Source organism: Pistacia vera, unplaced genomic scaffold, assembly GCF_008641045.1.
Source record: "Pistacia vera cultivar Batoury unplaced genomic scaffold, PisVer_v2 Contig341, whole genome shotgun sequence".
In the NCBI taxonomy this organism is placed as follows: Eukaryota; Viridiplantae; Streptophyta; class Magnoliopsida; order Sapindales; family Anacardiaceae; genus Pistacia; species Pistacia vera.
Window position 1 is genome coordinate 279,408 of NW_022196159.1, and position 27,189 is coordinate 306,596.

The 27,189-nt window shown below is 39.8% G+C and overlaps 3 protein-coding genes across 3 annotated transcripts; 1 reads left to right on the forward strand and 2 right to left on the reverse strand.

Annotated features, from left to right (window-relative positions):
• Window positions 1–3,607: 3,607 nt before the first annotated feature.
• On the reverse strand, window positions 3,608–10,420 carry LOC116138472 (L-type lectin-domain containing receptor kinase IV.2-like). The gene is made up of 6 exons (XM_031424185.1): window positions 9,939–10,420; window positions 9,474–9,786; window positions 7,409–7,493; window positions 7,218–7,321; window positions 6,868–7,123; window positions 3,608–3,705 (listed from the first exon to the last, which is right to left on the reverse strand). Exons 1-6 carry the CDS (start codon window positions 10,418–10,420, stop codon window positions 3,608–3,610), a joined length of 1,338 nt encoding a protein of 445 aa, XP_031280045.1.
• A 14,303-nt stretch (window positions 10,421–24,723) lies between these two features.
• Window positions 24,724–25,095, forward strand: LOC116138473 (secreted RxLR effector protein 161-like). Its single transcript, XM_031424186.1, has one exon. It carries the CDS (start codon window positions 24,724–24,726, stop codon window positions 25,093–25,095), a length of 372 nt encoding a protein of 123 aa, XP_031280046.1.
• A 651-nt stretch (window positions 25,096–25,746) lies between these two features.
• LOC116138474 (G-type lectin S-receptor-like serine/threonine-protein kinase CES101) lies at window positions 25,747–26,575 on the reverse strand. The gene is made up of 3 exons (XM_031424187.1): window positions 26,410–26,575; window positions 26,219–26,322; window positions 25,747–26,124 (listed from the first exon to the last, which is right to left on the reverse strand). Exons 1-3 carry the CDS (start codon window positions 26,573–26,575, stop codon window positions 25,747–25,749), a joined length of 648 nt encoding a protein of 215 aa, XP_031280047.1.
• Between the last annotated feature and the right edge of the window lie 614 nt (window positions 26,576–27,189).

Sequence of the window (27,189 nt, forward strand, 5' to 3'; positions counted from 1 at the left end):
TCGATTTAATAAGAGTTTTCCAATTGGTGGCTTGAGGTACTTGTATTAGTGTTAGTAACCCTGCAAGGAAACACACACTCATTAAAGATCACATTCCTACTGATGATGACCTTGATCCGTTGAGCATCTCTCTCCCACAACCTATATCCCTTGGTCCCATCTTGATACCCTAAAACACACATTTGAGGGACCTAGGTTCCAATTTCCCATCTATGGTGTGTGCATAAGCTGCACATCCAAAGACTCTTAGGTGGTTTAGGGATGGTTTTCTTCCTAACGATTTTTTTTTAGGGCATTTAGAACCTATTGCACCAGAAGGAGACCTATTTACTAAATAAGTAGTAATGGTTAAAGCCTCCCCCCAAAATGACTTAGGCAGACTAGCAGTGAATAAAAGACACTTGACCTTCTCTAACAAGGTCCTATTCATCCTCTCAGCAACTCTATTTTGTTGGGGAGTCCTTCTAACTATCTTGTGTCCTAAAATTCCCTGGTCTCTACAGTATGTATCAAACTCAATATTACAAAACTCCAAACCATTATCTGTTCTAAGAGCTTTTACTTTTTTCTCCACTTGGTTTTCTACCAAAATTTCCAGCCCTTGAACTTACTTAGGGCCTCATCCTTAGATCTAAGGAGGTATACCCATACCTTCCTACTGTAATCATCTATAATGGATAGGAAATAACTATTTCCTCCATGTGATTTAACTCTCTCTGGACACCATAGATCAGCATGTAAATACTCAAGACAATTTATAGGCATGTGAGTTCCTTTTGGGAAATTCAGCCTGTGTTGTTTACCTATGACACATGTTTCACAGAAACTAAGATTTGACACATTATCATTGCCCAAGTACTCCTGCTGTTTAAGGGAATTCATACTTGTTTGGTCTATATGGCCCATCCTTAGGTGCCACTTCTCTGCAGGAGAGATGTTAGTAGATATAAAGTAGAATTAACAGTTATTGGATAATACTGACCATACAGAATATACAAACCATGCCTCTTAACCCCTTCAAGCAATATTTGATCATTCTTGTAAACAGAAATGCATCCATTTTTAGCCCTATAGCTACAGCCAGCTTCATCTAGGGTGTCCAATGAAATTAGGTTACGCTTAAGCTCAGGTATATATCTTACTCTTGTTAACATTATGAATTTATGACTACTTAGTCTAATGGTGATATTTCCTACACCTTGAACCCTACAGAAGTGGTTATTGCCCATAAAAACAGTTTCAGGTTCTCCATTTATCAAATTTTGAAACCAACTTTTATTTGGACTCATATGGAAGGAACACCCTAAATCTAACACCCATTCATTAGCAATTTTAGAACTTGATACAGTGAGTGTTTCAGTGATTTCAATGCTATTACTAGAGGATGCTATGTTACTCTCAGTATTAGGCCGTTTTTGCTTCTTAATCTAATCATAATAGTTCTTTTTAATGTGTCCAGCCTTATTACAATGAAAACATTTTTTTTTGTCTCTGATTTAGGTTTATTATTATTAGCCTTTCCCTTCTTCGTATTCCTTAAACCTAAATGTTGTTGGATATTTTTGCCACTTTGTTTTCCTAAATGTGTAGCATTAGGTCTGCCCTTCACAAACAAGTTATTCCCATTTCTTTTCAGGATTTTCAACTCAAGTTCTCTAGATTTCAACCCAGCTATTATCAAATCAACACTGGGAACAGATCCAATGTAGTGCAAACCATTCTTTACCACTAAGTATTCATCAGGCAATGAATTTAATAAGATCACTGCAAGACTCGAATCCCCTAATTCTTGATCGGTTCCTTTTAGTATCAATGTCATTTTTAAGAATTCCTCTAGGTTTTCTTCTAGTGACTTAGAAACATCCATTTTGTTGGAAAACAGGGCACCCTTTAAAAATGCTAAATTAGGAGCAGACTGTAATGCATATAAAGTTTCGAGTTTACCCCAAAGTTCGATTGGTGTGTCCAGACCATCCACCTTTTGCAGCACGTTGTCAGATAAATTCATAATGATCAAGTTGTAGGCTTCTTTGTCTATCTCCGCCTTCTTTTTCAACTTTTCTTCAGACCATTTGGTAACATCCTTCTCTAGTGCTACTCCTACCTTGTTGTGGGATAGAAGAGCCTTCATCTTCTTCTTCTAAGTATTGAAATTCATCTTCTCATCATACTGGGAGATTTATACATGTGTGGTAGTGCTCATAATTTGGTTAAAAAACAAACCCTAAAGATTCACTACCTGATCTTGATTGACTTCCTTTGATTTGACCTTTTGAGATCGAAATTGATCTTTGGTGTTCAAGAATTGAACAAAAGACTTAAGATTCAAGACCCTGGAGGTCAAGAACTTCCCTAAATAAAAAACCCCCAAATTTGACAAAAAAACCCTAAATTGTGACTCTGCCAATTTTTGGACCAATTTCAAGAATAGATAAACCCTAGGGTACTGGCTTTGATACCACTGTTGTAAACTAGGTCTAATTGAATAATCCTAAACACTAATTACTCAAACACAAACTGAAAATAAAGAATCAAGAACAACACACCAATATACTGTGATTCACTTGTTCAAGATCAAACAAGCTACATCCACGTTAAGCTCCAGAATATGGAGACTCGCTGCACTACGGTTAAAACCTCAAGATTACAAATTACAACCAAATCTCACTCTCAAGATTCATCTCCATCGCTCACTCACCTTTGCCCTTTTTTACACCGCAAACCTGAAATCCCTAGAAAACTCTCTACCCTTAAAGGAACACATAACCCTCAACAAGACTCTAGACAGATTTACACAAGGAGAACAACTTGAATGAAAAACCTTTAACACACCAGGTTGCAATCGCAACTCATAGAGAGAAAGATTGAGAGAGAGCTCACAAATGCAAAAGGTCTTCTTTTATACCGTTGACCTGCTGGGTGGGTTTTGAGCCATTAGATCATGCATCCATCAAAGGACCAAGATTTATTGAAGCTTCTCAAAACAACAGCGCATCACTTGACTTCAAAAATGGCATCGCAGACTTCACCATTTAACAATAAGCTTACAGATACAAACTTCATGTTTACAACTCAAACACAAGTACGTGTACATACTCACACAATAGAGTGATGACGTGAAAATAGTTACCTTGCTCTTTGAGTTTTCTCCTCCATTTAGGAAAGATGTAAGCAACAGGCAGCAGAACAACAAAAATTATGAGTATCCATAGTAGCTTTATATTTCTATGTTGGAAAATATATTTATCATCAAAGAAAGTCATTACAGAAGAAATTATAATAATACTTGATAATTTGAACAAATTATCTCTAGGTTTTTGAAGCTTTAGGAAGCATCCAATTTGATATATATTGTCTGTCCTCAGGATCGAGTTTTGAAAGTTTTTTTAGATTCAATATCTCTTCATACCATAGCAAACTCACACAACTACTGTTATAAGCAACCCCAGTGCAGGAACAGTTATTTGAGCAAGCCAATTTACATTCCTTTACATTCAGACCAGTTGATTCTTTGGTCTTAAGGGAAATCTTACATCATTCATCCTCCAGAACATGTCTTTTTTACCATTAGAAGAACTGCTATCCTTACATTGTAATGGTGTTCTTCTCAAACAACCACCTGATATATCTTGCTCTTTCTAGCTTTCTGAGGGTACAAAACCATGTAGGCACTGATAGCTGCATATAAATATCTCAGGGCAGATACTGAAAAGACCAACGAAACAGCACATTCAACTCGTTCAACCCAGTAATCAAACCAACAATCAATACTTTTCAACCATACCTTTAGTCTGAGGCGTCCATACTTACTATCAATTTGATATCTCATGATAGAAGATTCCTTTGGAGAAGAGTCGAAGGATGTCTCATTTTCAGTGTTGTAAAAACTTAAAATGATGAAATCAATTACTCCCTTTTTAGACACTAAGGAGAATCCACCTTCGTGCCAAACCCTAGTCCTCCATAGCATTTCAATGTAATACTCCGTATTTTCTTTGCGGATTTTATTTAATTTTATTTATGTGAATCTAGGGGGTAATGTGTAAGAATTGAAACTTTTTAGAGATGTTTGAGTAAGAAATAAGGCCTGGTGGGTCTATTAAATAGTTTTGCAGGAGCACTTGTGTGAAATTGGAAGTGTGAAAATCTTTCAACGACATTATAAAATTGATTAAAGATGAGGGGTCTTACCAATATTGTGTCATGCAAGGACACATACATAATTTTCCAGGGGTGACATCGTGATAAAACATAACTTTAATTAAAGGATTTTGGGGTGCAAGATGTAAGAATCAGAGACTAAGGGATGCATGATAATTGGCCATTGCAAGATGGATTAAAGGAATTTTTTTTTTTTTTTGGAGAATCAGCCCCCGATTTTGGCACCTTGTTTTGCCAATGTTGGTTGTAGATTTCTATTAAATTGAAATGAGGAGAAGAAGAATGGGGGAGTGGAGAAAGAGAGAGCCGAGAGAGTGAAAGGAAAAAGGGTGAGAGAGGTAGAAGTTTGTTTGTTTTTTTTTTTTTTTCCTCATTTTGCCTTCACTCTCCTGTGTAAATTGAAAGAGAGAAAAACAATTTTGGGTTGAAGTAGAAGAGGGCCGAGAGGTGATTTGTAGGGGAAGAATTTTCAGAAAAAAAAAAAATGTTTGGGTAAAGTACTAACTGTTAGGCATGCATTTTCAATCCTTCATCGTATTTATTCAATCTTTCATTCCCTCATTGTTTAGATCCCAATTCTTATTTCAATTTTGAATCAAATAGGTGAAGAAGATAGGAGGAACGAACACTAGAGTTGAAAGCAAAGGAGAAAGTGGTGAGTGGAATAGTATTGCATGAAACTGCATGTTTTCATATTTATCTGTGGTTGTGGACAATTCGGTTGTTATGTCGTTCTTTAATATTTTGTTGTGCTTGTTTATGGGAATGCTAAGCAATGAATTATGATGAGGAGAAGACATGAAATTGATAATAGATTGGTTAAGGTGGTTGGGCATAATGAAATTTAAGAATGGGCAGCATATGAGTTTTGGTACTTTCGTAATGATGATTTATTGTTATGGGTTCAGTTTATGAATTTTGCAAATTGGAGTTGCTGGAAGTTACCTTGAGTGTTCATAAATTTACTGTTTCGATGTTGTAATGTCAGTTGGGATTGTTTCTTAAAAAGAAATATTGGTATGAAAACGTGAACTGAACTTGGTATGTATAGAATTGCTAAATTATTTTTCATTTTGTTGGCTGGAAATTCATTTCGCTTTGTGCTCAATGTCATTTGGTAGAAACATTTTTGTTTAGCTGCTGGGAAATTTTGGAGAAAAGATAATTGTTTTGAGTTATTGAGTTTGATTGTAATAGTGGCGGACCTAATATAATAAGGCCCAAATTTTGTTGGTTGGGTTTTAATTCCATAAATGAATGAATGGACATGGGCTTTTGAAGCCTTATTTGGTTGTAAAATAAAACTAAGGCCCAATTATTGTTTGGGGTTTTAGATAAATTTGGTTGGATTGGTGGGCTTACTTATTGTTAATGTTAAGGCCCAATATAGTAAGTTTTTGGGTATTGAATTTGTTTATATTAGTGAGATGGCTTGTTATTAATGATAAGGCCCAATTTTTATTATTTTGTTGAGTTTATGCTTTGATGATAATTGGTAGGGAGGATAATGTGAGAAAAGAAAATTTTGTGAGGCAGTGTGTTCTCGGTTATGGGCGTGTAATTGTCAGGGTCGAAAGTTAGTTTGGGGGTTAACTACAAAGATTAAAAGTTTTGGGATTTTGAAAATTGATGATAAATATAAGGGGTGTAAATAGAATTTTACACTTTTGTACTTTTAGCATGGTAAGCATTGCATTCAAGATCACATGCCTTTTTATTGAAATTTTATATCATATTATACTTTATATATGCATAAGGCATGCATGATGTATATTTGGAATGAAATTGTGGATGCATGATTATTAATATGTTTAACTCCCGGATTGGAAATCACCCTTGTTTAGTACCCATCCCCCTCCAGACATCGGCTAGTATTTGATATTTATTCTCATGCATGCATTGAGATGGTCCGTCCTACCAAACGATTGGGATATCCTACTAGGACAAGACAGACGCTTGACGAGCTCCAGGCGGGATTACACCAGGCAGGTATTGGCAGGTATGGGATTTTGGACGCCCCGAGGGTAGACCGTGGGCGAGATTATATTTGATACCATATCATGACGCCCCGATGGTAGACTGTGGGTCAAGCATGGTTATCCAGTGATGTTCATACCATCTTGAGGGTAGACTGCGGATGGTGCCACCTCGAGGGTAGATTGCGGGTGGTGTAGCTTCATGTTTGAGTTAGGGACTAATTCAAAGAGTTATGATCTAGGTCCCTAAGTGCTAGTAGGGATAATTGATTTATTTTATATGATAGTAGTGTGTGATTTCATGGCATCCGAGAAAAATATATGGTGATTGTTGCCTTATCATGTAAGTGCATTAGTGTTGTGTGGCATGCAATTGGATTATTCATGCATGTTTTCAAAGTTAAAGTTATTTTCGTATAAAATATATTATCCGCTCACTGGGCTTCCTAGCTCACTGTTTTATGTTTCCTCCCCTAGGATTGTAGATCGGGTTTGTGTGGAGCATACTCTATGCTCTAGATTGGCATTGACACATGATGATCTGCATGTTTTACAAACTTTAGTGGACTCTGATACTACGTTTTTTTTTTTGTAACCGGATTTTCAGTTCTTGTTTTTAGAATATTTATTTTGTGTATTTCCACTTCTAAACCTTAAATATGTAAATGCACTACTTTTCACTTTCGTCTATAAATGGAATTGTTTTTATGAATATTTTTAGAATATTCACCTTCCTTTTGAGATCCTGAGTCTCCTGGAGCGCCCGGATTTGGTGGGATAGGGATACTCGGGAGGGGGTGTGACATTTTAGAGCCCCTTATAAGATAAAGCTCCTTCGGTTGCTTTGGATCCATTTTCATTACAGCAACGGCAACACTAGGGTCTTCTTCATCTTTCCATGATGTTAATGACCATACTTTTCCTGTTTTTCGGCAATAACCAATCTCCATTCCAAGAAGAAAGGCATCCAAAGTATAATCAAAACTCTGCCACAATATGTCTGTTCCAATTTCTTAAAATAAAATTCCCTGAATCTGAGAGAATAGCACTTGCATTTTGGCCTGAGACTCTGTCACTCACCCTGTAACTGATCTTGTCATCCACAATGACAAGGCTTCCGTCACTGTTGATGGTAAGTATGGTTGACTTACCAGTTAAGGGCTGATCTCGATTGGCAACCCATACTATAGTTTTTTCCGTAGTATTCTTGTACCATATTCCCACATATTTAAAAATATCTCAAGGAAAAAAGCCCAACTCAAAAATTTTACCTGCAGATAGTATGGTCTCTGGGCATTTTAGCCCTTGTCCTCGTGTGATGCTATCAGAAACTGCAGCATCCACCACAACGGTGAACTGGGTGACAAAGAAAGAGAATTTCAGCAAGCCATTGGTTAAAGAAACTCTCCTTCTTGACATATTCTTTGTATTGACCATTAACAATTTGTGCGGACACCAGTCACAGTCACAGAAGACTAAAAATAAAATGAGTGCTTATAATAGATCACCAACTATACAAGGCAACCTTAAATAGTTACTTCCAAATGTAATATTTTTTTATCTGTGCCGTAATTAAATGTGTTCCTTCACGGCCAGGGGCGGATTCAGCCCATTTGACCCTCAAGTTTAAAAAAAAAATATTAATATATAGACCCACAAAAGTTGTTATTAACATATATGCCCAAGTCTATCACTAGATTTTAAAAAAATGAGAATTATTAGACATATATTTAGCCCACCAAAAACTTATTATTAATATATATATTCTAAGTCCACATCATATTAAAAGTTTAAAACTCTCTTAACTTTCTTCCGCCTCCACCTATTTTTTATGATTTTATCCTCAAAATTCTTGACTCTCATTCTCTCATTCTCTTCCTCATGCTATTCAATCTTAAAACTTTTAAGACTAAAATTGTTGAAGCTTTCACTACTCAAGATATCACAATTAGCTCTGTTTTCTGTTTTATCAGTTTATGTATGTACATTGCTCATTTCAATTTAGTTTATTTTAGGGTTGAATCATACTTTCTTTTTTGGAGGTTTTTTATTCTAATTTGAGGGGAAAAGACATAGATCTTGTGAGTTTATTTTGTATTTTGTGTCTAAGAATGAACTTGCTTTCCCAAATTAAAACTTTAACTATATTTTAAAAGATGTTATTCTTCACTTTTCACCCACCAATTTTATACATTTCAATCGTCACAATTCTGCTACTCAAAATAAATAAATAAATTTGAATTACTATCTTTGTTTATATCAAGAAAATTCTTTTTTTATTTTATTTTATTAATTCATATTAATAGTCAACACAATGTTGACTTGATTTAAGTTTTGGTTGACTTTAACTTAGGTTAGGTCTGGTCAAAGTCATGAAAATTTATATTATAATCTTTAGAAGCAAAAAAAAAAAAAAAACAAAAAAAAAAAAAAAATTAAAAGAAGGTTTTGCTCAAGGTTTAATTAACACATTTGCTCAAAATTTTGCTTCTCATGAATTTATTCAAATATGAAAGTATTGTGTTATTACATTCTTTTTTCTCAGGTTCTTGATATTGTATTATTTTCTTTGCTTAAAGTTTCATAGTTTTTTAAAGTTTTTACTAGTTGTTTAGCAAACAATGACGAAGTCGCAGAGGCCCCACTCAACAAAAATCCTGGATCTGTCACTGTTCACGGCTTATGGGACTAGGAAATCTATGTTATATTGCCGCTAAAGCATAATTACTCACCTGTAACACCTTTTCTAATTGTTAAAGTAAATGATATTTTGCTGGAAACTATTTTGCAAATTAGTTTTGAATCGTTGGCGCCAGTTTTGAGCTAAAAAAAGGGTTGTCTATCAAGTGCAATTTTTGTCTAATTTGGAAATGTAATGTGTGATGTTTTAAGTGAAGACAGCCGGTGATTAAGGTCAAATATCTCAATGCAATTTGTGTTAGTTAAGAGTAGTTTAGATTGTATTATATTTAAAGATTATTCTCACTGAAAAGTTGTTGTAACAGTGATGCAATATGACCATATATCTCCCTGTTTTGTGAATGAAAATACAGCCTTTTTTTTAAAGTAGTTTTATTATACTCTTATTGTTTTCAGCTCTCTCATCCACGAAAAACCTTTCTTTCTCTTAGCTAATTGAACTCTGAAAAACCAATACTAATGCAGCAATAGCTGGAAAGATATTTTGGGTGCAACAAGTTGTCTGTTTCACATCACTGGTGTCAGAATTTTCATTTTGTAATTAATATTCATTAATTTTATATAGCACATGTTAGTTTNGGTATTGATGATAGCTCCTCTTTTCCAGCAATTGATTACGCATTCAACCAAATATACCACTCCATAACCTTGTTGCTCTATAGGCCTCCTTCCACAAGCCACCTCAAGCATGAAAGCCCCAAAAGCAAATACATCTGTGCTGGTAGTTGCCTTTCCAGTTCTAATGAGCTTTGGAGCCAAATAACCTACAGTTCCCACAAGGTTAGTGGTTTGCGGATTGCTATAGTGGTCATATAGTTTAGCTAGGCCAAAATCACCTAACCTCCCATTTAGTTCGGCATCCAGTAGAACATTACCCAGTTTTATATCTCTATGTAGGACAACTTGTTCCCATTCTTCATGGAGGTAAAGAAGGCCAGAAGCTATTCCTCTAATGATCGAAATCGCTAAAACCAATTAAGATTTGGCTCTGTATTGCTGTGTAATAATTTGTCCAGGCTTCCATTTGGCATATAATCATAGACCAAAATAAATTCTCCCTTTCGCCTGCAATAGCCGCGGAGTTGCACCAAGTTCCTATGCCTTAGCCTTCCCATGCTAACAATCTCAGCCACAAATTCCTTCATCCCTTGTTTCAAATCGTGAGAGACTCTCTTGACTACGATTTGTTCATTAGAAGGAAGGACGCCTCTATAAACCTTTCCAAAACCTCCTTTTCCAATAAGTTCTTTGTCCTTGAAACCTTTGGTTGCTTTATAGAGATTCTTGTAGGGGAACCTTTGAGGACCATATTCCCTTTCCCAGTCTTCACATACTTCTTCATATTTTTTTTTCCATACAATATAAGCAGCTATAATGCCTACTATCAACAACACAGCCACTGCTACTACAATCAAAACAATCATTAGTAGTCCACGTTTCTTACTTGCTTTCCCGTGTGCAGGAACAGGAGGAAGCTTGGAGAAATCAAGGTTTTGTGCTTGTCCGCTTCTGTTAAAGCTCCATCCTAGAATATGATGGTCACTTGTAATTGTGCCAGTTGTTGCTGAGAAACCGACATACATAGACTGATATGACCCGCCTCGACCCTCCCTACCCCATAAGCTCCAGACGCACCTCTGAGACTCGGGCGGCCGAGACGTGCCGTGTGAGAATCTAAAAACCTGTATTCTAAATACTTTTTTCATTAAAACATTCGTTTGGATTCGTTTTGAAAGCATAAACACATAAGATATGTATATGTATACATTTGAAAATCTGAAAGCTAACTTGTACGTTCATAAAATCCAAAAACGGATGGTATCAGATATTCATATCTTTTATAATCAACACAGGNAAGTCCCCTAGTTTTTAAGGTTTGAGAATCGAACCTTGAGAACTTCACAATTATGTCTTGATCTGATATGTCCCGAATGACACCTGGTCGATCTGACCTGGCTACAAGGAGGTCGTAACATATTTTCGTAAGAGCGACCTAATATGGTCTCCTTCCACAAGGTCGGCGACTTGGATTAGACCATATTCTGTGTGTGCCTCTTATCTTAACCGAGGTCCGCGACCTGGTTATACTTAGCATATTTCTACTGAAGGCAAGCAATCACATCGCTCTGCAACTGACATGCGACAAAGAGTGTTCTTTTCCAACGACCTCTTCAGATGTTATCCGTTGCGCTTTGCAGCTAATCCATTAATGAAGTACCCTTTATTCTGACAAACGTGCCCTGTGCGCAATAAGTGTCATCCATGCGCATTAAATGTAAGCCATGCTAAAATGACATTCTTTATCAAGTCAATTAATGAGAGTGCATTAAATGTGGAGGAGGGAAACGAACGGTCGCTCGATTATTTCAATGGAGTGAAGCAACGATTGAATTTCTCAAAGCGTGGCGATTACTCCTTCTCGCTGATTGATGACACATGGTCGCGATCAACAGCGAGAGATGATATCCGCCCACATGTCGCTTAGCCTCAGGAAGGCCAATCGCCACTTTCTCCACTATAAAATCCCAGGCTTGCCTTAAGCAATGTCACCACACTCATTCTTTTAGAAAAAGCAAGAAGCTTTCGCGAGACCAGATTATCCATCCTTTGAGTTGGTGCGTATCTGACGTTCATAGCAGAAAGTTCAATCCTCACACCCAAGAGGTAAGGAAGATCCTTCCATTACTTTCCTTTTTCTGTTTTGTAGATAACCATGCGATAACAATGGGTGTTTATGGGCGGTCGAATGAAGAATGAGCTTTTTTCATGAATCTTTGGAGGTGGTCCCCAAGGATTCTTAGGTTTTTTCTAGGGTTTAAGGAAGACACATTGTGTTTTTCTGTTCTTCCACGTCATCATATGAAACTTTGTACGAAGACTGAGTAATCCCTACATGTCGCTCTTTTTCAGACCGTAGAAGAGATGGACCCTTCAGCGACCAAGATAGACAAGGGGACAAGCTCACCAGTGTAGGATGCCCTAGCCAGTCCCTTGCAAGAAATTATGTCAGTGGCCACAGGAGAGGAAATACAAAAAGCAGTTGACCAATACGCACTTAGCGTAGACGTCTACCAATACAGGACGCATATAGCTCGGAATCCGCCGGAGGAAATGGTTGCGATCTCCGAGAATATCTTCAAATATGGAGAATTGATTCCCTTCCATCCCTTTATAAGGTCGATCCTCGATCACTTTGGGGTCGCAACTTTACAACTGACGCCCAACACGTATATGATAGTCGTGGCTATGTATATCACGTGTGGCGAGAATCGTCTCGGTGAGTTAACTGTGCTAGAGCTCGCTTGCTCATATTATCTGAAAAAGAGCAAGGACAAGGACTTTTATTACCTCTCGAAGCGATCTACGATTGAGGGAAGCATATTCAATTACCCCAGCAATGTCGAGGCATATGAAACGAAGTTTTTCTTTTTTTAATTACGATGGCATTTGCCAATTTAGGGAGTCGAGTAGGTCTTCCCTTCTTTTGCTTGGTGAATTTTTCTTTTCTTTAAATCTTTGCTAACGAACTCTTTCGTTTCTTCGCAGTAAACAAGACAACCAGGTTGACGGCTCTCATTGACTTTAACAAAATAACAGCTTTTGGTCTTCTAGTTGATTAGAGTCGCGATGCAAAACTGCTCCTGACGACCTCTAACCTGAGGAAGTATGGCTTTTTTTAATTCCAAAGCAACCTTGGAATCCTTGCCGAGTAAGTGTTTGTAGCCTTAGCCAATCTTATTTTTTGCATGCAGCGAATTGTTTTGCTAACGATATTCACATGCAGTGATCATGCCACCCAAAGTGCCCAAGTTGTTGAGAGCCAGGGGATTCACCTTTCCTCAGGTCGGTGCCACAAGACCAGCCGTGGTGAGCCCCAATGGCACCTCTATCGAAGGAACGTTGGTGGGAGCACCAACTCCCGTCGAATAGCCAGCGAACGCTCCTTCGCCTATAGCTACTCGTCCTAAGCAGAAGATTATGGCCTAAAACTCCAAGAAATAGAAGCAGTTGCAAGTTGAGGAATCAAAGTCCAAGCCAGAGGGTTTAGGCATTTAGCTTGGGAGGTCGCAGTCTTACTAGGCCTTTTGCTCATGAGGGCAGCCCAGGCACGTAACCAGTATTACACTTGCCCCTGAGGGTTCACGCAGGGGGCAAGGGGAGACCACAGCTCTTGAGAAGAGAGCAGGAAAAGAGACGGTGGGCGAGACGCCACCTGTTGCGGGAGCTGGCACACTTGTGTTGGACTCCAAGGGGCAATTCCCGGAGCACTTGTAGTCGGTGATGTTCACCCTCTTAAAGTGTCAGCTCGTCGAGGCTTTTGAACAGTTCGTGGCCTCCAACCCTATGGACCTGATGACCATTGCGTTCCAGCTGCAAAGCTAGGTAAGAGGGTTCGTCCTTATTGAGGACTTTCTTATACTTGTTTTTTCTATGAAATGGAACTTACCCCCTTGTTCCCTTTGCTATGCAGTCTCTGCTCGCTATGCACTTGGCCCAGCAAAAGACTCAACTGGGAGCTGCTGAGGGGTAGTGAGCTTTTTGGTAGTGATCACGGCTAAGAGTTTGGCCTCGGCCCACTTGGTGAAGTAATCCACCGCGACCATCGCATACTTGACCCCTCCCTTTCTAGTTGGCATGGGTCCAATAAGATCAATTTCCCATATGGAGAATGGTCAGGGGCTGGTCATGGTTATCAGCTGGTAGGAAAGAGCTCACAGTATGTTTGCGAACCGCTGGCATTTGTCACACTTTTTTACAAGTTGAAGGTATCCTCTTGGAGTAGGGGCTACTAGTATCCTTGACGAACAACTTTGTTAGCGAGGGATCGCGCGATGGTGTGGTTACCGCAAATCCCTTCATGTATCTCCCTCATGATATAGTCTGCTTCCTCATCAGTTACACATTGAAAGAGAGAGCCGCTAAACCCTCACTTGTATAATTGATCTCCTATAAGTATGTAAAAATCAGCTCTAGTCCGCATGGTTCTTGCCTCGATCTTGTCATTGGGCAAGGTCCCATCTCGGAGATATTGAATAATTGGGGTCATCCAGGACACTAATTTTGTCACATTCAATGCCTGTTCGGGCAAGTTGATGCTAGGGATCTCTATGAACCGAATAGGAATACTCTCTGGTTCATCTGAGTCTAGCGACTTAGCTATTTTTGCCAAGGTATCTATGACAGAATTACTGTCTCTAGGAATCTGCATGATCGTGAAGTGCTTGAATGGCTCGAGCGCAACCTTAGCTTTCTTCAGATAACTAACCATGTTTTCTTCCTTGGCCTAATATTCACTCAAGATTTAGTTAACAACCAGCATGGAGTCGCTGTGAATACTGATCGCGGTCGACCCCATTTCTTTGGCCAACCGTAAACCAGCGAGCAATGTTTCGTACTCGGCTTTGTTGTTGCTTGCTTTGAACCCAAATCGAAGAATACCGTGGATGCAAGTCCTTTCGGGACTAAGGAGGAGAAGGCCCACCCCGGCCCTTTTCCTGGTTGAGGATCCATCGACATAGGGGCTCCAGGTCGATAGATTCTGAATGGTTTCCTGGGTGAATTTGCTAGCCTGTTGCTCGGATTTTTTAACCAATTGGTGTGAGAACCCCGAAATGAAATTGGCAATAACCTGCCCTTTAATGGTTGCTTTCAGTATGTACTGCAGATCAAACTAACTTAGTTCCATCGCCCACTTGAGCAACTTACCTGAAGCCTCTGGTTTTTGGAGAACTTACTTGAGCGGATAGTTGGTCAATACATGGATTGTGTGGGTGTGGAAATAAATTTGCAACTTCTTGGAGGAGATCAGCAGGGCATAAGCTAATCGCTCCATTTCTGGATACCATATTTTGGCATCTAGCAGACATCTGCTTATATAATATATCGGCCATTGGACCTTGTCTTTTTCCCGAATTAGAGCTGCATTGACCACAAGCTGAGAGACGGACAAATGCAAAAGAAGAATTTCTTGAAGGAGAGCCTTGGACAGAAGAGGTGGCTTTCCAAGGTACTCTTTAAAGCTCTAGAAAGCCTGTTCGCATTCGGGAGTCCATTCGAACTTCTTGTTGGCCCTAAGTATATTAAAAAAATGGTAAGTAGCGATATGTTGCCTTTGATATGAAACGACTGAGAGCCGCTATTCGACCATTGAGACTCTGAACCTGTTTTCGATTGGTCAGGCTTCTCATATCAAGGAGAGCTTGGACCTTTTTGAGGTTGATTTCTATTCCCCTCTGGTTAACCATATGCCCCAGGAATTTTTCCGAGGATACACCAAACAAACATTTGAGAGGATTGAGCTTCATTCTGTACCTCCGAAGTATACCAAACATCTCGGCGAGATGTGTTATGTGATCTGAAGCAACATGTGATTTGACCAACATGTCATCAATATAGACTTCCATTGATTTTTTGATCCGCTTGGAAAACATTCGGTTCACCAGTCGTTGATAAGTCGCCCCAATGTTCTTTAGTCCGAAGGGCATAACCTTATAGCAATACAACCCCCGATCTATAACAAAAGAGGCATGCTCTTCGTCCGATGTGTACATCAGAATCTAATTATATCCCGAGTAGGTGTCCATAAAACTCAGCAGCTCGTGCCCGGAGGTGGCATCAACAAGCTAGTCAATTCTTGCCAAGGGAAAGTTGTCCTTCGGACAGGCTTTGTTGAGGTCGGTGAAGTCAATGTAGGTCCTCCATTTTCCGTTAGGCTTCTTTACCAAGACTAGGTTGGTAACACAACTTAGGTAGAGTACCTTTCGGATGGATCCATTTAAGAGGAGATCATCTACCTCAACTTTCAAGGTAGCATATTGCTCGGGATCCATTACTCTTCTCTTCTGGCGGACCGACCTGACCTCACCATCAATATTCAAGGCATGGCATATAATATTCGGGCTAATCCCGACCATGTCAACATGAGTCCATGCAAATACATTGGTATTTTCCTTGAGGAAGCTAGCAGTTCATTGGCGAGCTGGGGGTTAAGATTACTTCTGATTCTCAACACTCGGCTTGGCTCGGGTCGGCTCGCTTTGATCGACCGATACCTCAGATAGGTCCTCGACTAGCCCACTGTAAGGGTATTCCTAGATGTAAGAATCCATGTTATCCTCAATTGGGCTAGGCTGTGACTCGATCCTACCGATCACCATTGCCTACTCAGGGATGCCGATTGGAGTTCCTCTTCCCCTGCATGCCATCTATACTGCCCTTACATAGCAATCACGACATGTGTGTTAAGATCCACTTACTTCCCCTATCCTTGTCAGGGTGGGGAACTTCATCATTAGATGATAGATTGAAGTGACTGCTTTGAAGCTTCGTAGTAGAGGTCGTCCTAAGATGCCATTGAAAGCGGATGGATAGTCAACTACTAAGAACTCAGTCATTTTGGTCATCTCATTGGTCTCTCCTAACGTGACCTGGAGCAAGATCGTCCCTTTGGGAATCAAATGATCCCTAGTGAAACCATATAGAGGGATATAGGAAGGTTCAGATCTGCCTCGTCCAGTTTCATCTTCTCAAAGACTCATTGGAACAAGATGTTCATGGTGCTTCCATTTTCCACTAGCATTATGTGGACCTCGCACTGACCTATTTTAAGCGCAATGACGAGCGCGTCATCGTAGGGATGATGCAATTGCACTGCGTCTTTCTTAAAGAAGGTGATTTCCTCCTCCCTGTGAACCTTGGCGGGTCACAGCATCATGCTCATCACACTTATGGGGTCATGATGGACTGCACAAGCATACCTTTCTTGAGCACCTCGAGAGTTCTGTGTGAGGTGCGGCCTCCAAAGATGATCCCTACTCAATAAAGACCTTTGCGACCACGACACTTCTTTCTTGGTTGCTCTTGATTTTTCTCCCGAATAGGAGCAGAGTCATCGACATACTCTTTATAGTGCCCCTGCTTAATGAAGTCCTCAATTGCTTGCTTGAGGGCCCCACACTCAGCGGTGTGGTGCCTATTATCCTGATGATAATGGTAGTGCTTTTTACTGTTTCTAGCCGACGTGGGATTCTTCATGGCTTGGGCTCTCCAACAAATCGGCCTCCTCTGATTTATCCAGAATAGTCTAATATTGAGGCATTCAGAGGATTGTATTGACTTTTGTCGCTATCTTGACGAGGAACTAGGGCATAGGTTTTCTTGGGCTAGTACCAGCTTCTTTCCTTTTTGCTGATTGTCGTTAGCCCATCTGCAATCAACCCTCTTGTTCTCCCCCCCCCCCCCCCCCCCCCCCCCCCCCCCCGGTTGGGAGCACTACCCAAAGGACCGAGGTCATGGCGGTTGAGCGCAGCCATGGAGTTTTCAATCCAGGGGTACTTTTCAGTAAGGTTATAGAAGCGAGTGAGGGAAACATCATCCTCAGATTGTAGCTCCTTCCACAAGTCTGTTTTTGGGTGAACTCCTGTGATAATGAGAGTCCAAACGGACTCTTAAAGAGTGTGAGCCACTTTCTGGAGCTCCTTATAGAACCTATCTATATAAAATTAGAGGGATTCATCCCTCTCTTGTCATATGTTGCTCAGGTAGTTCAGCGATATTGAGAACTTCCTGTTCGCCTGGAAGTACCTCAGGAATGTCGAGCTCATTTGAGGCCACGAGCTGACTGATCCTATTGGGAGCAACCTAAACCATTGCTTGGCATGGGCGGTAAGGGTTACTACTAAGCAACGGCATTTTGCCAAGTCAGAGACTTGGTAGAGTTCCATACGGTTGTTGAACTCATAGAAATGATCCTGCAGATTAGAATTCCCATCGAATGCTCGCATGTTAGGTATTTTGAATCTTGACAAGAGAGGGGTAGCTAATACTATCGGAGAAAAGGGAGACAGCTCTACGACCTGCCCTTGCTTATTTTGTTGAGCCTTAAGCTGATTCAGAGCTTATTGTAGCTCCTCAATCTGAGGCAGTGGAGCTATCTGGGGACCACTTTCCACAATGTGGGTTCGATCCTCATGGTTGCGGTTAAGGACAGATTACAAATCGTACTCCTCCTCACCTCAGTCGGGAGCTCCGGCCAATCTCGACACACGCTGGCTAGAGCCGTGTGATGGCATTGAGTGGTTCGAGGAATCTTCTTGACCTCTACGGTGGTACGAACCGACCCGCGGATGATGGGAATCCCCTGCACAATGACGATCAAAGTCATCACTTTGGCGATAATAGGAATCTCCCCACCTTGCACTTTTGTGGGAGTGCCCATGTGAGTGCGCGGGACGGCTCATGCTGCAACATGTCACCGAGTCGCAACGCCACGAGTATTCTACCCTAGGTGTAATCGGTGTTCGTTAGTCCCTCGGAGCCTTTGGGTCTATTGGCCGCCACTTGCTTTCTGTTTCGCTAACGCGCTGCAGTGTATATGGCATGGGTTTTTGCACTCTTCCGAATTTTCACGTGACCCGTAGGCGTCTTTGGTGGTGGCACCACCTCATTGGATTCGGGTGGCACGACCCGATCCAATCAGTCTAGCCTTTGGCTGACCGTTTGGAAAGTATTATTGAACCTCTCCAGGTAACTCATGATGGCCAGATCAAGCCGCAAGCTTGAAGGGATATCCCCCATGATATTCTGCTAGACTGGAGGCACTTCGGGAGAAGTGTCCTCCTGTAGCTAGGGGATCTCTTCACTGCCATAGTTGGTTCGCTCAGATTCGAAACTACGATTTGCTGTGGTGGGACCGATTAGTCAGAGATTTTTTTGATAAAAAGCAGGTACTAAATCAAGCCCTCCTTCTAGTGCCAAACTGTTGATGCTTGATTTTGACACTAACTATTTGCACGTGAGAAATGCTAAGCAGACTTAAAAGTCACACGTAATACGAGAATATTTAGTTAGATAAAAAGTGAAAGGCAATGTTTAAAGTGGTTCAAATGCTCAAAAGCAAATCCTACATCCACTGATATTATATTAATGAAAGTAAGGTCAGGTTGCATTCAGCAAGTTGAATTACAGTTTAATGAATACAAGAGAGAGAGAGAGAGAGAGTAAGCTATTCTAGAGTGAAATTAGCTAATCCCGCAAATGAGAGGGGAGGCTTGTATCTATAGTGGGATAAACCAAGGTAATGATTACTAAATCTGCAAGTGGGTAGGTACCGTGCAAATCCTTCTCTGCGTCCTATTGCTTATCTGCCCGAGTGATTTCCTCGACTCTCGCAGGGATTGGACACGTGGACAATTTCCAACCATCCGCTAACTTGGCACTCATCCACTGCACTGGTAGAATGCCACTTGTGTCATTATGCGACGTGGCCATGTCTGAACGGTCACAGAACCTTCCCAAGTTCTGACCACCCATGCTGACAAGACTCCGCGTTAGCCCTACTTTTTCAGGCATAACAAAATGCTAACAAATTTTCATCCTTTCTCAATGTTAAATATGTGTATATGCTTAGACACATTTTAGTTAAAGATAATTCTTTTCTAGATAAATATTAGGTTACATGAAATTTGTCTCTGAGTACATTGAAAAGCAAAATTCAGGCATTCAATTGACCACAAAAATGATGGAAGAAGTTTCCATTTGATATTCACAAAATTGGATAAAGTATTGTACATCAAATCTATCAGCTAATGTACCATTATCTCTTCAGCAGCTACAAATAAGTGTTTGTTGATGGCTTTGTCCTAGAGCAAATGAAGTTGACGTTGAGTAATAATATGTTTCCAGGTGAGTAAGCAGAGCTTTCTCAAGATCCTTAGGAATACATCTTTTGAGCAATGACATGACATACTCCAGGAAGGCACTTTCACAAGGCAATGTGATAGGTCCATCAGTTGGAAGTCCAAACTATTGATCAAGATGATATTATGCTGGAAACTCATGAAGGTGGTTACATTTTTGGAATCTAGAGCTGCATACTTTGGCAGCAAAATTTGAACTTCTATTGTTGTTTTTGTTCTGCTATAACACAATGGAACTGAATTTCTTTAATTAATATAATGTACACCTTAGGTAAATTCAGCTATAAATCTGTTATTGATTAGGTGTTTGTGTAATGTGATGTGTTTGTAGTTGTTAGCAAAGTATGGCTGATGATTTTTTATTGTAAAACCTACTGCAGAGTAGGTGCAACAGTATTGAAAACCATGTATATTTTTGCCTTGCTGCTTAATGAATTCAAACCATTAACAAATTATGTTGTTGTGAGTTAACTTTATTGTAGTTTTCCTTAGAATTCTCTAGCTAAAAACCTTCATTTGGTATCAGAGCCACCATGAGCCTCAAGACCAAAACATAACTCAATGCAACTCCTTAAAGATCTTCTTCATGGCAACAAGTCCAACACCTCTTTCTCCACCTATCTTCAATGGTGAGGAGTACCATGTTTAGGCTATCAAAATGAAGGCTTACTTGAAAGGCCATTCCTTATGGCAGTATGTGGAGGAAGAGAGACAAATCCCTTAGCTTGGAGCAAACCTAACACTAAATCAGATAAGGATTCGTGAATAAGAGGTAGCCAAGGCTCCAAGAGCACTCTCTTACATCCATTCAACAATAACTGACCAGGTTTTCTCCAGGATAATGGCATGTGATACTCCTAAAGAAGCTTGGGATAAGCTGAATGAGGAGCCCAAGCTTTTTTAGGAGTTTGGGGGAAGTAGTCAAACCAGAAACATGCAGGTCTTAATCTTGATAAGAGAGTTTGAAATGCTCAAAATGCAAGAAACTAAAAATGTCAAAGAGTATGTGGATAGATTAATGAATGTGGTGAACAAGATTAAGCTACTTGGTGAAGAGTTGACTGATCAGAGGATTGTGGAGAAGGTTTTGGTTGGCCTACCCAAGAGATTTGAAGCAAAAATCTCTTCACTTGAAGACTCCAAAGACTTGTCCTAGATTAGCCTAGCCGAATTTGTGCATTCCTTTCAAGTACAACAGCAAAGGAGGCTGCTGAGGTAGGAAGATTTAAGTGAGGGATCTATGTTTGTAAGCCAAAAAAAGAAGGGATTTCAAGTTGAAAGTAGGAGGTATGTTGGAGAGAAGAACGAAAAAGGGAAAGTTAACAACCAAGGAAGAAAGAATGCAGGTACAAGAACTTTCTCTCCTTGTCTTCATTGCAAGAAAAAGAACCACTCTGAAAACAGATGTTGGTTCAGGCCTGGCATACAATACAGGTCTTGTAAACAATTTGGGCACATTGAAAGAGTGTGCAAGAATAAGAGGAACCAACAGGATCAACAAGCTCAAGCAGTGGAGAATTCCCAACAAACACAAGAGAGTTTTGAGTAGCTGTTTGTGGTCTCGGAATGCATGGTTGCAAGTAGCCCTGATGTGTGGTTGATTGATAGTGGCTACACCAACCATACGACGCCAAATGCCAGCAATTTTGTGAACTTGGATCAGGGCTATCAATCCAAAGTGAAGGTGGGAAATGGTGAGCTGCTGGAGGTGAAAGGCAAAGGTGACATAGTTGTCCAAACCAAGACAGGTATTAAACATATAGCATATGTTTTGTTTGTGCCTAAAATTAGTTTAAGCCTACTTAGTGTAGGACAAATGCTAGAGAAAAATTGTTCTCTGCATTTCAAGGACTTTACTTGTGTTATCTTAGAGGGTGATGGGATTGAATTGATAAAGGTTAAGATGCAAGGAAAAAGTTTCTCTCTAGAATGGGGAAAAGTTGTCTTTCAAAACCACTCAGCTAGGATAGATGATTCAGAGTTGTGGCATAGGAGATTTGGACGTTTCCATTATCATGCCCTCCAGGAACTCAAACACAAAAACCTTGTCCATAACTTACCCGAAATTGACCAAGGTGAAGGATTGTGCAAAACCTGTCAATGGGCGATATCTATGATCGCTTAAGCGACCCTGTGTAAACGAAGTTCCTTTTATTACGATCGTTTAATAGACCAACAAAAGATTTAAAAATTTGATAAATACACCCCTACCTACCTAACCTCCCAGATCTCGGCCACCATCGTCGGAAACCTGCTGGGAAAGGGCGTTACGACGCATTGCGGCTGGATCAGGCTGATAGGGCATCGATATGGCCTTTTTAGGCCACTGTAGATACAAAAAATCTACCGTCATGAAAATAGGGTGTGATCCCGTGAGGTTGAGGTCANATACCCAGTGCAGGAACAGTTATTTGAGCAAGCCAATTTACATTCCTTTGCATTCAGACCAGTTGATTCTTCTAGTCTTAAGGGAAATCTTACATCATTCATCCTCCAGAACATGTCTTTTTTACCATTAGAAGAATTGCTATCCTTACACTGTAATGGTGTTCTTCTCAAACAACCACCTGATATATCTTGCTTTTTCCAGTTTTTTTAGGGTATAAAACCATGTAGGCACTGACAGCTGCATAAAAATATCTCAGGACAGATACTAAAGGGACCAACGAAGCAGCACATTCAGTTGGTTCAACCTAGTAATCAAACTAGCCATCAATACTTTTCAACCATACCTTTAGTCTGAGGCTCCATACTTACTATCAATTTGATATCTCATGATAGAAGATGTTGATCATGATGATATTATGCTGGAAACTCATGAAGGTGGTCACATTTTGGAATCTGGAGCTGCAAGCTTGGCGGTAAAATTTGAAGTTCTGCTCCTGTTTTGGTTCTACTATAACACAATGGAACTGAATTTCTTTAATTAATGTAATGTACAACTTAGGTAAATTTAACTATAAATCTATTGTTGATTAGGTGTTTATGCAATGTGATGTGTTAGTAGTTGTTAGGAAATTATGGTTGATGATTTTTTATTGTAAAACCTACTGCAGGGTTGGTGCAACAGTATTGTAAACTATGTATATTTTTTTGCCTTGCTGCTTAATGAAATTAGACTATTCATGTATTATGTTTTGTGAGTTAACTTCACTACAATTTCCTTAGAATTCTCCAGCTCAAAACCAACATTTGGTATCAAAGCCACCGTGAGTCTCAAGACCAAAACACAACCTCATGACTGAGCTCAACTCCCCTAAAGGTCTTCTTCATGGCAACAAACCCAACTCCTCTTTCTCCACCTATCTTCAATGGTGAGCAATACTATGTTTGGGCTGTTAAAATGAAGACTTACTTGAGAGGCCATGCCTTATGGCAATATGTGGAGGAAGAGAGACAAATCCCTCAGCTTGGAGCAAACCCAACACTGAATCAGATAAGGATTCATGAAGAAGAGGTAGCAAAGGCTCCAAGATCACTCTCTTGCATCCATTCAGCAGTAACTGACCAGGTTTTCTCCAGGATTATGGCATGTGATACTCTTAAAGAAGCTTGGGATAAGCTCAAGGAGGAGTTTGGGGGAAGCAGTCAAACAAAAAACATGCAGGTCTTAAACTTGAGAAGAGAGTTTCAAATGCTCAAAATGCAAGAAACTGAAAATGTCAAGGAGTATGTGGATAGACTAATGAATGTGGTGAATAAGATTAAGCTACTTGGTGAGGAGTTGACTGATCAGAGGATTGTGGAGAAGGTTTTGGTCAGCCTACCCAAGAGATTTGAAGCAAAGATCTCCTCACTTAAAAACTCCAAAGACCTATCCCAAATCAGCCTAGTTGAACTTGTGCATTCCCTTCAAGCACAAGAGCAAAGGAGGCTGCTGAGGCAGGAAGATTTAAGTAAGGGAGCTAATTTAGCAAGCCAAAAAAAAGGGGATTTCAAGGTGAAAACAGGAGGTATGCTGAAGAGAAGAAGGGAAAAGAGAAAGTTAACAACCAAGGAGGAAAGAATGCAGGTACAAGAACCTTTTCTTCTTGTCCTCATTGCAAGAAAAAGAACCACTCTGAAAACAGATGTTGGTTCAGTCCTAGCATACAATGTAGGTCTTGTAAACAATTTGGGCACATTGAAAGAATGTGCAAGAACATGGGGAACCAGCAGGATCAGCAAGTTCAATCAATGGAGAATTCCCAACAGACACAAAAGAGTACTGAGCAGCAGTTTGTGGTCTCAAAATGCATGGTTGTAAGCAGTCTAGTCCAAGGCCTACATAATCTACAATCCAAGCACCAAAAGGATTGTGATTAGTAGGGATATCAAAGTAGATAAAGGAGCTACATGGAATTGGGAGAGAAAGCAAGTTGAGAGAAGGACAAGCATCCAGCATGACAAAGATCCATAGAACCAGAATGGAGAATTGAATCCAGACGAAGTGGATGAAATACTTGTCTGGGGCACCAGGTCTCTGCATGACATATATGAACAAGAAAGTAATACAAGTAAAATGGATATTTAAAAAGAGGCTAAACTCTGATGGATGTGAATAAACTCAAAGCTAGACTTGTTGTCAAAGGCTTTGCACAACAATTTGGGATTGATTTTTCAGAAACTTTTGCACCTGTGGCAAGACATGACACCATTAGGCTTCTCCTTGCATTGGTAGCTCAATTTAAGTGGAAAATCTTCCAATTTGATGTGAAGTCTGCATTCCTCAATGGATGGCTTGATGAGGAAATCTACATTGAGCAACCAGAGGGGTATGAATTTAAGGGAAAGGAGGAGAAGGTTTATTTGCTCAAGAAGGCCCTGTATGGCCTCAAACAGGCCGCTAGAGCCTGGTACAACAGAATCAATGACCATTTGTGTAAGCTAGGATATGTTAAAAGCCCAAATGAGCACACCCTTTATGTAAGAGAACAAAATGGTGAAGTGATAATAGTCTCCCTATATGTTGATGACCTCCTGGTCACTGGAAGCAACCTTAATCAGTTGGGAGAATTTAAAAGGGCAATGGAGATGGAATTTAATATGATTGATTTGGGTGAAATGAGCTACTTTCTTGGCATGGAAATATACCAAGGCTTAAATGGTATATTTGTGTGTCAAAAGAAGTATGCTAATGAAGTTCAATATGAATAATTGTAAACCAGTTGATATCCTTCTGATTCCTAGCCAAAGGCTGAGCAAGGAAGATGGTGCCAAGAAGGTGGAGGAAGGTGTCTATAGAAGCAGCAACCAAGCCTAATATGATGTATACCACCAACCTCCTATCCAGATTTATGAGCAAGCCAAGTGAGGTGCATTACAAGGCTGCAAAGAGGGTGCTACAGTACATTAAGGGCACTGCTAAGTTGGGAATCTGGTTTAGAAGGGCTGAAAATTTTAGTTTAGTTGGCTATTCAGACAATGATTGGGCAGACTCAGTTGACGACATGAGAAGTACTTTTGGGTATGTTTTCTTTGTCAATCATGGTGCCTTCAGTTGGCTTTCCAAAAAACAAGAGACAATAGCCCTATCTACTGCTGAGGCAAAATACATTTCTACCGCTGTTGCTACAAACTAGGCAATCTGGTTGAGAAAGATTTTGGGGGACTTGAGATTGAACCAAGGTGAGCCTACTACTATCTATTGTGATAACATGTCAGCTATTGCAAAAGCTAGGAATCCTATTCCCCATGGTCGAACTAAACACACCAAGATTAAATACCATGCTGTGAGAGAGGCTGAGCAAAACAGAGAAATTAGTTTGGTTCATTGCTTGGGAGAGAACCAAGTTGCTGATATTATGACCAAGGGATTGAATAAGTCCAAGTTTGAAGAATTCAGACTTAAACTTGGAGTTTCCAGCATAAATATCAAGGAGGAGTGTTGATCATGATGATACTATGCTGGAAACTCATGAAGGTGGTCACATTTTGGAATCTGGAGCTGCAAGCTTGGCGGCAAAATTTGAAGTTCTGCTGCTGTTTTGGTTCTACTGTAACACAATGGAACTGAATTTCTTTAATTAATGTAATGTACAACTTAGGTAAATTCAGCTGTAAATCTGATGTTGATTGGGTGTTTATGTTGTAATGTGATGTCTTAGTAGTTGTTAGCAAAGTATGGCTGATGATTTTTTATTGTAAAACCTGTTGCAGAGTAGGTGCAACAGTATTGTGAACCATGTATATTTTTTTGCCTTGCTGCTTAATGAAATTAGACTATTCACGTATTATGTTTTGTGATTTAACTTCACTGCAGTTTCCTTAGAATTCTCCAGCTCAAAACCAACAGAAGATTCATTTGGAGAAGAGCCGAAGTATGTCTCATTTTCAGTGTTGTAAAAACTTAAAATGATGAAATCAATTACTCCCGTTTCAGACATTGTGGAGAATCCACCTTCGTGCCAAACCCCCGTCCTCCACAGCATTTCAGAGCCCCTCATAAGATAAAGCTCCTTCGGTTGCTTTGGATCCATTTTCACTACAGCAACGGCAACACTAGGGTCTTCTTCATCTTTCCATGATGTTAATGACCATACTTTTCCTGTTTTTCGGCAATAACCAATCTCCATTCCAAGAAGAAAGGCATCCAAAGTATAATCAAAACTCTGCCACAATATGTCTTTTCCAATTTCTTAAAATAAAATTCCCTGAATCTGAGAGAATAGCACTTGCATTTTGGCCTGAGACTCTGTCACTCACCCTGTAACTGATCTTGTCATCCACAATGACAAGGCTTCCGTCACTGTTGATGGTAAGTATGGTTGACTTACCAGTTAAGGGCTGATCTCGATTGGCAACCCATACTATAGTTTTTTCCGTAGTATTCTTGTACCATATTCCCACATATTTAAAAATATCTCAAGGAAAAAAGCCCAACTCAAAAATTTTACCTGCAGATAGTATGGTCTCTGGGCTTTTTAGCCCTTGTCCTCGTGTGATGCTATCAGAAACTGCAGCATCCACCACAACGGTGAACTGGGTGACAAAGAAAGAGAATTTCAGCAAGCCATTGGTTACAGAAACTCTCCTTCTTGACATATTCTTTGTATTGACCATTAACAATTTGTGCGGACACCAGTCACAGTCACAGAAGACTAAAAATAAAATGAGTGCTTATAACGGATCACCAACTATACAAGGCAACCATAACTAGTTACTTCCAAATGTAATATTTATTTTATCTGTGGCGTAATTGAATGTGTTCCTTCACGGCTTATGGGACTAGGAAATCTATTTTATATTGCCGCCAAAGCATAATTACTCACCAGTAACGACTTTTCTAATGCATCAATAACAGGAAAGATACTTTGGGTGCAACAAGTTGTCTGTTTCACATTACTGGTGTCAGAATTTTCATTTTGTAATTAATATTCATTAATTTTATATAGCACATGTTAGTTTTAACCTTGATGTGTTGTTATTGTTGAAAAATGGCGTTTAGCAAAATCACATGGGGCATAAATAATAATGGAGAAAGGTTTAGGGACTTATATGTAATAGGTCAAGAAAAGGTTGTTTGTCCCACATTGATTAGGATTGAAAAGTGAGAAACTTTTGGGGCCTATATATAAGGACTCATATCATTGTTATTAGGCATCCCAAATTGTAATTCCATTATACTTCTTTTGTTTAGGGTTCTTTCTTTAAGGATCCTTTAGTTTGTAAGTTTT